The 13,595-nt window shown below is 36.2% G+C and overlaps 1 protein-coding gene across 3 annotated transcripts in view; it reads right to left on the bottom strand.

Annotated features, from left to right (window-relative positions):
• Positions 1-13,595, bottom strand: part of LOC100889698 (metabotropic glutamate receptor 3) — a 30,384-nt gene continuing 16,789 nt past the window's right edge. The window contains exons 12-18 of one of the 3 annotated variants that reach the window (XM_030982214.1): positions 10,291-10,424; positions 8,737-8,772; positions 6,459-6,718; positions 5,315-5,462; positions 4,461-4,499; positions 1,041-1,147; positions 1-412 (exon numbers count right to left, since the gene is read on the bottom strand). In XM_030982214.1, the coding sequence (XP_030838074.1) occupies positions 262-412; positions 1,041-1,147; positions 4,461-4,499; positions 5,315-5,462; positions 6,459-6,718; positions 8,737-8,772; positions 10,291-10,424 (875 nt within the window). In that variant the 3' untranslated portion in view covers positions 1-261. The remainder of the gene's footprint in view (positions 413-1,040; positions 1,148-4,460; positions 4,500-5,314; positions 5,463-6,458; positions 6,719-8,736; positions 8,773-10,290; positions 10,425-13,595) is intronic. The other 2 variants (XM_030982216.1, XM_030982215.1) reach the window with 2 other exon arrangements.

Here is a 13,595-nt window from a genome sequence, read left to right as displayed (position 1 = left end):
TCAAGCTACTTTTAGCACCTGTCTACACCGATGTAAAAAGATTTAATGATAAATAAACCTATTAATACATATCAACCTTAAGTTGTTCATACATTGTTATGAATAAATGTCTTACAACACACATATACATGCACATGTTTACGATCATACCGGTATTCTACATTACATGAAATGTAAAACGTATTCAATGGGACAAGAACAAAGGAACTGTATGCACTTAAACTTTGACCTTTGACATGTCTTGCTTGACCTTATCTCCGTTCAGACCACTCCCGAGTCTGCTTTAGATGATGTCTCTTCATCTTCTACTATCTGGGTATTGCTTCTCTCTCTAGAGTTGGACAAATCCCCGTTCTCCCCGCTCGCCCCGAGCTCGTCAAGTTCCTCGGCTGTGATGTTCGTACTGGCAAGACTGTGGGATGAAAGGGAAGATGGAGATCAGTGATTGGAAGTGAGTGAGAGAGGGAGGGAGGGAGGGAGGGAGGGAGGGAGGGAGGGCGGGAGGGAGGGAGGGAGGGCGGGAGGGAGGGAGGGAGGGCGGGAGGGAGGGAGGGAGGGAGGAGAGAGAGAGAGAGAGAGAAAGAGAGAGAGAGAAAGAGAGAAAGAGAGAAAAAGAGAGGGGGTGGGGGAGGGAGACAATGAGATGGTAGACAGATGTAGTCAACCTGATTGAGATACAGCTAACCAGGTGTGTCTGAACATGAGTGTGTGTGTGGGAAAGGACGCTCACTCATAAGAAAAAATGTAAAAGAGAGAAATTAATGAAAGACAGATTAAAGGGCAGAAAATCTAGGAAAACAAGGACGATAAAGAATTCAACTCAATTCAATTTCATTTATTTCGCAATATAAAAATCAAACTATATAAAGTACTGGTAAATTTTAACTATATCAACAAAGGTTATATGCAGGGCTTTCCATGAAGGTTGCAAAAACCTGTGAAGATGGATCGCTCAATAGAAAGTAAACCTGCATATAAAGACCCCTTTTAATGTCTCCCTTGACTGAGTGGTCTTTATAGACAGGTTTCACTGTACTTACACTTGATCTTTCCAGTGCTGGCATTCTTTAGTGATCTCATCCACCTGATGCCTGAGCTGGCTCCTCTCTATGTTCATCTGAGCAAGGTGTTCAGCAAAGTCCACAAACTATGGTAGTCAGCAAGATCAAATATACAATGAATAAGAAACAAATATAATATGTAATGAAAACTATGACATCATGCAAAAGTTTGTGAAGCCTAAGGTAAAAAATTCAAAGCCCTTAGAGACAAGCTATAATGCATTTGTGTTCAATATGCGCTATACAAAAATGTTTGATTTTTATTATAATTATTATCATTATTACAATTATTATCATTATTATCATAATTAATATCGTTATTACTATATTATTGTTATTATTAATATTTCTATATTACTACATTATTATTATCGTTATCATTAATATTATTATCATTATTCCTATTCTTATTCTTCTTCTTATTATTATTCTTATAATTATTATCATAAGTTAGAATGCCATTCCATGGCAGAATTTTTCTCCCTACATTGTTTGTAAGATTCACACAAAATTTCAGAACAATGAGATTAAGTATCCCACTTTTTAATGGTACCGTATATAAATGCAAAAATTAATGAACTATATTAGGTAATGTATCATACATACTCGCAAGCAATTTTTAGCATGCTATATTTGTATGCATACATGCGACTTACTAGTAGCATATGTAGAGAGAATACATCTTTATAGCGCTGGCAGAAAAAGTGTTGCTTATCTTTAACTGATTTTCATGCTTGCAAACTCTCAGGGCAAGGAAAATATTTATAAATATCATCTACATGTACCTGTATGTAAAAATTCAATATGATTGATATTCTGTAATACATGAAACTTAAAAAAATAAAAAAAGCTTAATATTTCTTTAGATGTACACTATCTACTATGTAGATACATGAACAAGTAATCATGTAACATGTTTGAATTATTTCACACTACCGAGAACTGCCTTTTGACTTGCAATGGACATTTCCTGTACATGTATGTAATATAAGTTTATAAAAAAAAACAATCAACTTGGTAAAGAAAACAAAATAAAAGGATAAAACACAAACATTAACATGGATAATAAAAACATGCTAAAATTACATATACTTGCTGATCCAATGCATAAGCATGCTTAATATGTTGAGCTGTTTGCAGCATTCAATTATTTTTCCAAGGAAAATAGCATGCCATATGCCTGCCTACTTAAAATGAATATGGTTGTATACATGAATAAACGCATGATGAAAATGGATTTATCATGAGAAAGGTGAACATGTCTTTTTAGTTTCTTATGTATGAGTGGCATCTCATGTTTCTAGACTCCACTTGGAATTTGTCAGTAATAAGACTGAATTTTGATATTTAATTATCACTGCAGCAAGCAAAGCAGATTCATCTGGTTTCATCTGGTTTAATCTGGTTTAATCTGGTTTCATCTGGCAGTAAATTATCTTTATAGCACCTTAAAGAGTGAGCTGCAGTTGCCTTAATTAGTATCATCTTGTATCTGTCACTTAAAAGGTAAGTTAGACCTCGTTGGAGACCTTAGCTCATCGACATGCAGAATAATGGTTATCATGCTATATGCTTTTAAGATCGCAATGGCCATGTAATAATAAAACACCACTTACAGGAAACATGAAAGGACATCAAAAATTGAAAGTAGGTGAAAAAGAAAAAAAAAAGATATTAAACTTGAATTGATACAAGGGTAAAACAAAAAATATTTGGATATAAAATCTTTAACCCCCCCCCCCCCCCTTCTGTGCCATTATATAAATGAAGAATTATAACAGTACATGTACATGAACTTTCCACAACCAAATTTTAAATTTAATAAACTGTTATAAACTATCATCAAAATGTACTTTTGCAAGTATCAAGAAGAAAACGCTCCTAAGTATTATACAGAACTTTCAAGAGTCAATATTAAAAAAAAATAATAATAATTTTGTTTCCATGTTGAATTTGACACCAAATATTTTCACAATGCAAGTTTTTTTTTTTCAGTTTCCAGGACAAACGTCCTTTAAACAAAGTACTGCAACATAAATAAAAGGTTGCTTCCTGATATGGGCACAAAATTGGTTAGTAGATGTTCAATATATTCATGTACAATGTGCATATACATGTAGGTATATATCTAAATGAACGATATACCGGTAGTACTTTTATTGCTGTCATCCCCAATTGTCTTCTCAATATAATGAAGAAGAGAGGGGTATTTCACAAAGACTAAGATCGACTTTAAGTTGGACTTAACTATGGCAGGCCGTTCATGCCACTGTTTGCTCCCACCATTATGATATTAGATTTTTTTCTTCAATAATGAGTTATCAAAAAATGTAAATTCTGTAAATTTGAGACCTTGATTTGTACGTCCCTTGAGAGACCAATGCCAGTAAATGGCATGAACGGCCTTCCATAGTCAAGTCCAACTTAAAGTCGATCTTAGTCTTTGTGAAACACCCCCTGGTGTTTGGTTAGAAAATGGCCACTTGGTTGATGAATGAATCCATGGGTTAGTAATATCAAATAAAGAACTACATGTAGACAATACTGCTTGTTGGAAATGAAAAGGTTAGGGTTATGATACATTTACAAAATTATTTCCTTCATTTTTGTTCAATCTATTTTATACCAATGGCAGCATAAAAATACAACAGAATTTGGAAATGAGGAGATACATACAAGAAAAGATATAAAATACTACATAGAGATCAATAGTGTTCTATACAAAAAAAAGTGTTAGTATATGAGCATCTGTACAGAAAAGTAGTTAAGAGAGAAAGAGATGTTATTTAAAACAAGGGATATAATTAGTGTCACACAGAATGAGTTTAGAATGGTCAAAGTCTAAGAAAGTTAAACACACTGTATGCCATGAAATATCATCTTGGTTGAACACTTTAAAACACTAACACTTTAAAAAAAGAAGTTAATTTACATGTATATGTAGCTGGATTTAATCTCAAGTGAATTTTTTTTCAAAATTCTAGTATTCTAAAAAGCTTACTTCATAAATGGGTACTTTCATGAGATTTTATCAACACGAAACTATGTGTACATGTAGTAGACACTAATAATTATTGAGTCGTCTTAATGTGGGGGGGGGGGGGGGGGGGAGGAGAGCTTGGGTACCTGGTAGGAATTAATTCCTTGAAATGCTAGAGCGTTGTATGGCAGCCGTGCTAAAGCCAGGGTAATAATCGGGAGCGGCAGGAGGGTCAAATTTGACTGACATGAGCACTATACAACAACCCATTATTATTATTATTATTATTATGATAATGATTATGATAACTGTTGGTGATGATGATGACAATGATGATGATGGTGGTGCTGTTGATATGAAATCCATAATGAAACAAGATGAAATGTAATGATCAATCTACTATTTTCCTGCTGACTTACTTGTACACCAGCACGCTTTCCAGTTTTCTTCATTTTCTCCTAGATTAATTTTACAAAAAAACATCCACAATATCATTCAGAAATGAAGGTTAGATTAGCTTTTGTTTAGTTTTTCATGCAGCATTAAAAAAAACTCAGGCGATGGCGTATGAATGCTATATTCTAGACTAGATGTGCCATTTGCTTCAATTTTTATAGTCTGCTTAATAGTTTCTACCACATAGGCAAAAAAAAGGCAATTTGACTTTTAATGAAAAAGTGCCTGACTTTATTTACATGTGTTGCATAGCACTTTATTTTCCCATAGAAAAAAAGTTACCAAAGGATTCTTCACACAGAAAGCCCAAAGCTGCTAATCTAGAAGAAAGTTAATGCCCAATTTTTTTCTCAATCTCAATGTACAGTGTACATCTCTTTTAATATCACTGTTTTCACTTTCTCAACCTCTCCTTTCTCTTTTTAAACCTCTTTTTATTTCTTCCTCCTCTTCCCCTCCTCTCTCTCTCTCTATCTTTCTTTCTCTCTTTTTCCTATCTCTCTCCCTTCATCTCTCCCTCTCCCTGTTTCTAACTTCTTGTTATCCTTTTCACTCTCCCTGACACCTCTCTTCTTCTCTTCCCTTCATTCCTTTTCTTCCAACTTCTTAAAAAACTGTGCCTATCTCTTATCCAGTGTGCATACTCATATGAAAACCACACCCTGTTTCACAAAACCTGTTATGGATCATAACTGCCACAAGTCTACACAACATGTGTCAACAGCCAATCAAATGCAATGATTTCAGTAGCTTGTAACAATCTCTGCAGATATGTTATTGATGCTAAGTTTTGTGAAACTGGGACCAGGGTACTCACATTGACGGCTTGCTTTGCTCCTTTCTGTGCTCCTTTTTCAATCTGTTGCAGTTGCTCCTCCTCCACACCAGTCTCAATCAAGGTCTCTCTCATCCTGGTCTTCTCCATCTCATAGTCCTCGTTCACCTGCTCCAGCTCAAAGCGATGTCTATACAAAATTAAAAATTTGATATTGAACTTAGCAACGTCAACAACTACAAAATGGGTCAATTATATGTTAATTTGATTTGATTTGATTTTGATTTTGATTTATTTACCACAAGCAATACAAACATTTCATACAATGATTTTACATATACAAGAAGAGAAACTAATGGTTGGTAAAAGGGGCCAGATAATAGCACATGACGTCAAGCCTAACCCCTTAAACAGCTAACAAAGTATTTTGGTACAAATCAGTTTAGAAAACTTTTTTTTTTAAATAATGAATTTACTATTACAATTGATACTTTAAAAAAAAAGAATACTCAACAATGTAATGATTATGCCCTACATTTTGTTTTAGTTGTAGGAATGACACATGGGTAAAACAAAGAATAATCATTTGGTTTGACATCGCAAACTGGACAGGAATTTGCTAGAGAGAAGTCAGAACAAGAAATGACCATCGAAGAAGATGTACATGTACACTGTAGGTGCATAACTGTTGACCCCAGCACAAATTGCAATCTCTTCCTTCCTCCCTCCCACTCTCTCTTTTTTCTTTTTCTAAATCTTTCTCAAGCTGCTGCTCAGTCTCCCCCGCTCTCTCTGTTTGTCGTTGTTCAATTTTTTCTGTATTTCTTTACATCCATCTTCGTGTTACACTATCTCTGTCTCTCTTTCCGTCTCTCTATCTCTCTCTCTCTCTCTCTGTCCCTCTCTCATTCTCTCCCTTTTGTAAAGCTTGAATACTTACTGTCTTTCAACATTCTGCAGCTCTTCATACATCTCATCAGCTTTCCATATCTCTCTCTCTCTCTCTCTCTCCCTTTTGTAAAGCTTGAATACTTACTGTCTTTCAACATTCTGCAGCTCCTCATACATCTCATCAGCTGTCCCTATCTCTGTCCCTATCTCTGTCCCTATCTCTGTCCCTATCTCTCTCCCTATCTCTCTCCCTCTCCCACTCCCTCTCTTTCGAACATAAGTTTTGAATACTTACTGTCTTTCAACATTCTGCAGCTCTGCATACATCTCATCAGCTTTGGTCACTGCCTGGTCTCTCACCCTCTCTGCATCCCTCAGCTCTCTCTCCAGCCTCGCCAGCTCCTCCAGGAATTCATCAATCGCCTCCGTGTCTTCGTCGTCACTCGCGGAGGACGCCCCGCTGTCATGATCACTGTCGGTGTTGTACGTGTTAGCGCCCCGGGCCCGGCTGGCGAGCGTGGCGGAACGAGTCATATTCATGGGTGTACCATTGCTCTGAGGAGTATGGATGGACAATAAAGACTTCTGTTAACCAATTAACTACGGAAACCGGTCGGTTATGTACTAAGCCTATGAGGATAACAGAATTCAGTTGTGAACTGTTGGTGTTACAGAAATAATTGGAAAGAAAATATGTATCTTTTGTTTGTGGCATAAAAAGACCAAATTACAAGGAAGAAATATTTCACTAATCATCTTCAAGTATATAATAAAACTATAAAAAATACCTAAAGTTCCAGTAATTCATCAAACAAAACTGAGGTTCCTCAAGGTTTCATTTATAACTATATTTTAATCATCTCACTTGTTAAAATGTCAAGGAAAATTTATAAAATACTCTTCTTTTTCTTTTTTGGAAGGTGAGAATATACATGTGCACTACCAGTGTACATGTATATGGAATACAAGTAGCATCAAAGCCTGCTATAACTAAAAGCTACTGACGAACTCAAAGTGAGCTCAGATAGAAATTGATAACTTAAGTAATTCATAATTCATAATCACTGAGAAAAAGGTATTCATTATCTTGATTCTAATTAGCATCAATGTTCTATATTCTACAATGTTGAATATGACTAATGGCTTTGTTTTCTTGCCTGTAATTCCATTGTAAATTTTTTTCTGATGGTGGTTACAATTCACACGAACTAAATGAGCCTCCTGTGTTTGCAAGTAAATATATAATCATCTTCCCTTTCAAGTTGTCATTGTACAAACAGTAAATTGAATATGATTTTGTTTGGATGAAACTTGTAATGTGTTCATCCAGAATACATAACAGTATTAGTAATATGAAATTGTTTGTTAGAGTGTGGTTAGTTTGTAGTGTCAATATCAATTTTCGGGTAAATAAAAATGTATTATGATATTAGTATTTCAATATATATATACAGGTATGTGTATTTAATAGAAATGAAAGGGAAATAATTCTAGATGAATATTAGATAAATGTTTTTGATTGAAATCACTTTACATCACTTTCAATTATTTGAGAATTGATAAATAATAATAATAGGTTAGTATGAAAATGATGCATATAAATGAGTTTATTATACAATCTATTAGAAAAGGGAGCAAGAAAAAGCTTATAAGTAGTCCCCCAAAGCAACAACTTTACATGTCAGTGCAAAGATATCCAACTACACAAATTATACTACATGTACATCCTAATCTGTGCTGTATCTGTATCAATTAAACATGAGAGCTATTTTCTACCTACAAGGTACATAATCAGCTAAATATAAATACTGACTTTATAAGATAAATATTTGCTCAATCAGAACTGATAATTGGCAAAAGCTGCTCCTCAGTCCCCCAAAATAGACAGAAAAGGAAGGTGACATGGAAAAACAAAGTCAAAGAATAAAAGAAAATGTCCCAAATCTAAAGGGAATTCAAGAAGAGGACAGGGACATTAGAAGAAGGAGCAAAATGAAGTACATAATCAGGGTACATAATTTTTCAAATCAAAGAGTAGATATTGAAACTGGCCACAAAGATATTAGACAGAGAGAGGGAGAGAGAGAGAGAGAGAGAGAGAGAGAGAGAGAGAGGGGGGGGGGGAGAGAAGGGGAGGGAGAGGGGGTACAATAAAAGGAAAGCATGGAAGGATATTGAGCCAAATTACAAGAAAACTTTCTCTGTGAACACCTTGTCTTTCCTAGATGTAAATGAAACTTTTTTACACCACTCCTATTATATCTTTCTATACCATGGATGACAAAGTACATACTTTTCCAAATCAAAGAGTAGATATTGAAACTGGCCACATTAATTAAAAGAGAGAGAGAGAGAGAGAGAGAGAGGGGGGAGAGGGGGAAAGAGAGGGGGGAGGGAGAGGGGGGAGTACAATAAAAGGAAAGCATGGAAAGATATTTGAGCCAAATTACACACAAACTTTCTTCTTGAACACCTGTCATTCCTAGATGTAAATGAATTTGTCTACACCACACACCCCTCATATCTTTCTATACCAAGGATGACATGAGTGATATCAAGCAAGAAAGGTTTACCGGTAATATAAAAACAGCATTCCTCCGGGCTCTTCCCTAAATTTGTTTACAAGAATAGATGTCATAAGTTTAAATATATGTGCCTTCACAATTACATGTAAAACAATTAAGTCAAGTTAAAGAGAATTGGTGATACAATAACAGCAATACAGGTAGAAAATTGAGAGATATTCACTTTAATTTACTAATATTTACTATAAGTTTAAATATATGTACATGGACATGTGTTTTGGACAATTATAAAAATAGTTAAAGTGGATAGGTCATACACTAAATAAATTTAACAAGAGAAGTTAGGATTGCTTACATTAATTTTTTTTTAAATTACGATAAGTTTTAAAACATGACCTTTGGACAATTATTAAAGTCAAGTTAGACGATTGGTTTAAGTGATACATAAAAAAATAACTTAGTGGAAGATGAGTAGGGTTGTCACATTATTTTACAAAGAATTACTTTATATAATTAGATAAAATCAAGGTAAAGAGGATCAACGGTCCAAGGAAAACATTATTAATTCAGAATCTTCTCTTAATGCATGTAGATCACGAACTGGGGTCGTTAATAAAATAAACATTCGGAGGAGATTAGAATGTGCTGCCTTGGAATTGTTGCATAACAATCACATGCAAGGAGAATAGTCCAAGAAGATCAAGAATGGTTAGAATAATTCACATACATGTAGGTAATATGACACAGATAAAAAACATGCAAAGGAAAAGATAATCTTTTGTTCCATTTCCTATTAATATCAAATAATCCTTTCATAATATTAGGTGTAGGTGTGTTTAAAAAATTGTGTATTTACAGGTACATCATGCTTGTCCAACAGATTAGGAGATCATTATAAACTAGATGGACCTTCGACCGCACGCAGTCAAAAAATGATGCCTCCGCCATGGAGCAATTTTACAAACCAAAACAAAAGCAAGCTTTTTTTGCATACATAATGAGCCCTGTGACCTTTGACATTTGACCCCGTTACCCCAAAATCAGTTCATTGGCTCTGCAAGATAAATAAATGACCCAAGTTTGACGGGAATCCATCAATGGGTTCTTGAGATAAAGCGATCACAAGCTATTTTTGCATACATAATGAGCCCTGTGACCTTTGATCTCGTGACCCAAAAATCTAATCAGTTCATTGGCTCTGCAAGATACATACATGACCCAAGTTTGGCGGGAATCCATCAATTGGTTCTTGAGATAACGCGATCACGAGAACAGGACATACGGACGGACGGACAACCTGAAAACATGATGCCTCCGGCTACTTTGTAGCGGAGGCATAAATTGTATTATTTATAAATATATATTTTTTAAACAAGAGGAAATACACATTAGGTGGAACATGACAACAATCATTGATTTTAAATCCTGATGATTATGTTGTTGTTGTTTAGATCAAACAAAAGTCTACAGCTTTTCAATCTTTGACCTATGCATTCCATGGATAGTAATGTCCATTGTCCAATTTCAACATATCAATGTTGTAGCTCTAGACCAAAAAAGGATCTGTTACGTGTAGGCGGCTTGACAAAATCATCAACTTACCCTGTCAGAATTGACAGTTCCGGTGATTGTGTTGAGAGTAGATAAGGCTGGGAGGCGAAGCGTTGATTGACGGATGTTGAGCTCCGGTCGGAAACAAACGATCCAGATCTTGGGTACAAACATGCAGAGGATGCCTACACGATGGATAGGATTCAGGATGAAGTAGAATAAAATAGTAATTTCAAACAATTATTATTTGTTCATGTAATCTTCAGGATAATAATTGTTGAATATTTAGAATATTATCATTAAACATAATATACACATTACCAACTCACTTCTTGAGTGACCATGCAGGGCAACCAAATATTTTCCAAACTTGGTTGCCCAGACCAAAGCAATTCAAAAGAGTGTTTTTTTAAGTTTTTTTTTTTACTACTGTCACGAAACATCAAGCAAAATATAAAATATGGTTTATCCATGATTGGGTTAGAGGCAAACAAGTACCAGAGTTAATATTTAACCCATTCTATTCGAAAAATAGACTTTCTATTTTAGTCTAAAAAAATTGACTGATTTTCAGTAAAATGAGTGCTTAAAATTTTGATAATTGTACTCCAATTGTTTCAATTTTCAAAACTAAATTTAAAAAAGTAATCACAAAGTGCGGCAGCTTTATTGTATTGCCCAAGTTATTGAAATGCAAGTTCGGCTTCTGCCGAACCTGCTAGAGCACGTTGCCAAGGTTTGGCTTCTGCCAAACCTGCCAGAGTAGGCCGTCAAAGTTCGGCTTTTGCCGAACCTGCTCGCTGCCAAGGTTTGGCTTCTGCCGAACCTGCCAGAGTAGGCCGTCAAAGTTCGGCTTTTGCCGAACCTGCTCGCTGCCAAGGTTTGGCTTCTGCCGAACCTGCCAGAGTAGGCCGTCAAAGTTCGGCTTTTGCCGAACATACTAGAGCATGCTGCGAAGGTTTGGCTTCTGCCGAACCTGCTGGAGTAGGCCGTCAAAGTTCGGCTTCTGCCGAACCTGCCAGAGCATGCTGCAAGGTTCGGCTTCTGCCGAACCTGCCAAAGAAGGCCGTCAAAGTTCGGCTTCTGCCGAACCTGCTAGAGTAGGCTGTCAAAGTTCGGCTTCTGCCGAACCTGCTAGAGCATGCTGCCAAGGTTTGGCTTCTGCCGAACCTGCCAAAGTAGGCCGTCAAAGTTCGGCTTTAGCCGAACCTGCCAGAGCATGCTGCAAGGTTCGGCTTCTGCCGAACCTGCCAGAGTAGGCCATCAAAGTTCTGCCGAACCTGCTAGAGCATGCTGCCAAGGTTTGGCTTCTGCCGAGCCTGCCAGAGCACGCTGCAAGGTTTGGCTTCTGCCGAACATGCCAGCGCACGCCGCCAAAGTTCGGCTCCTGCCGAACCTGCAAGACCACCCTGCCAAAGTTTTCTTCTTACAAAAAACTTCTCATTCCTCCTTACATCGATCATCCCGGCGTTTCTTTGTAGTGCAACTTACTTTCAATCCTTGGGGAAATCAAAGGCATACACTGTTTATATACTAAAGACATATAATTTGTATGCAGTTAATTGAAGTAATTATGGTACTCTTTGCAATTATTTTGGCCATGATGTTAGGCATATTTGTCCTGAAATTATATTCTGCTACTTGGTTTTAACTTGGAAAGAAATTGTCTACTGAATGTATGAACATAGATATCTGTAGCAGCAAAATAACATCCATGTATATTAATGATTATTTCTATTTATATTGTATTTGCCCCTTTAAGATGACCTGATGGGCTTGTGCAAAACTATGCCTATTTGCAATGTACGTGTACCATACTGTATACATGTATGTAGTATTTGATGGGCACTTCTAGCTGGTCCAGCAATGTTTAGATTACTCCTGACCTGTCTGACCCCTGAGTTCACATTGTCCACATGAAGACACGTCATGTATATATTGGGGCATTGGTAACTGTGTTGTAGGGCAGAGTGAGCACCTCTTGTTACAGAGTGAGCTGATGAGCATGCACCTTCAGATTTTTCCAGAATTATGTTATTTTATGTTGAATTGGGGTTAAAAAACAGAAAGTTGCTCTGAGGGGAAAGTAAAAAAATTATAGTAGATTGGTGAAAATTTGACGGAAATTAGACAAAGAATAAAAAAAGTTATGATTTTTAAAAAGTTGTAATCACTACACATAAGGGAATCTCAAATTGGCAAACTATAGTGATTCGACTGTGACGTATTCCCTGAAAACTCTCCCATTTGTTGTACGCTAAAATAACATTAATTTCCAGTGTTCTCCTAAACACCTTTTCACTCTGGGTAATATTCAAAATATATATGGATTGCATGTATGATGTTAGGGGTCCTGCAATTAACAAGAAATCTCTATCATAAATTCTGAAAAATGAGATTTTAGTCATGTTTGGTATTAGAACAAATGACAGGGTTGTACGGGCACTATGTCATAGTGGCATTACCGATTCAGCCAATTTGAAACTCCCATATGTAAAGTGATAGCATTCATTAAATTTTACAACTTTCAGAAATTCAAAGCTATATCGTATGGTTTGTCCGATTTCGTAGAAAATTTCACCAATCTGCTCCAATGATTATTCGCTTTTCCCCAGAGTAAGTTGCTATGAAGGTAGGATTTCCCTTTAAACTTTAATGTAGCATCTTCATAAGAGGGTTTTTTAATGTCAAACTCACTCGATTTATTAGATAGATTAGTTTTGGACTGATCTAATCATGCCATCTATGATAGTATTTTTCCCATTCCTCCTTGCATCATCCCGTTTCTTGTCTACAACTTCCTTTCAATCCTGGGGAAAATCAAAGGCATGCACTGCATATATACTAGAGACATATAATTTGTATGGCCATGTGTGAAGGTAGGAAGTAACAAATGATATCAGGTATCTGTCCTGAAATTATATTCTTCTACTTGGTATTAACTTGGAAAGGAATTGCCTACAGAATGTATGAACATACCGTAGATGTCTGTATTGACTGTAGGGGCAAAATAACATCCATGTCCATTAATGATTATTTCTGTTTATATTGTATTTGCCCCTTTAAGATGACCTGAAGGGCTTGTGCAACATTATGCCTATTTGCCATGTACATGTACCACACTGTTTACATGTATGTATGTATTCCATGGGCACTTCTAGCTGGTCCAGCAATGTTTAGATTACTCCTGACCTGTCTGACCCCTGGGTTCATGTTGTTCACATGAAAACCTGCCATACACATTGGGGCATTGGTCACTGTCATTTGTAATATGTGTCGGACATAAAAGTACAGTGCAGATGGCTGTTTATGGGGGAAGTTGGTACTGCATGTGATTATTGTAAGTAACTTAAGTA

The sequence above is a fragment of the Strongylocentrotus purpuratus genome, unplaced genomic scaffold (assembly GCF_000002235.5).
Source record: "Strongylocentrotus purpuratus isolate Spur 01 unplaced genomic scaffold, Spur_5.0 spur5_scaffold_12, whole genome shotgun sequence".
NCBI classification, from domain to species: domain Eukaryota; kingdom Metazoa; phylum Echinodermata; class Echinoidea; order Camarodonta; family Strongylocentrotidae; genus Strongylocentrotus; species Strongylocentrotus purpuratus.
Note: the sequence above shows the minus strand (reverse complement) of the source record. Positions and strands in the feature narration are given on the sequence as shown.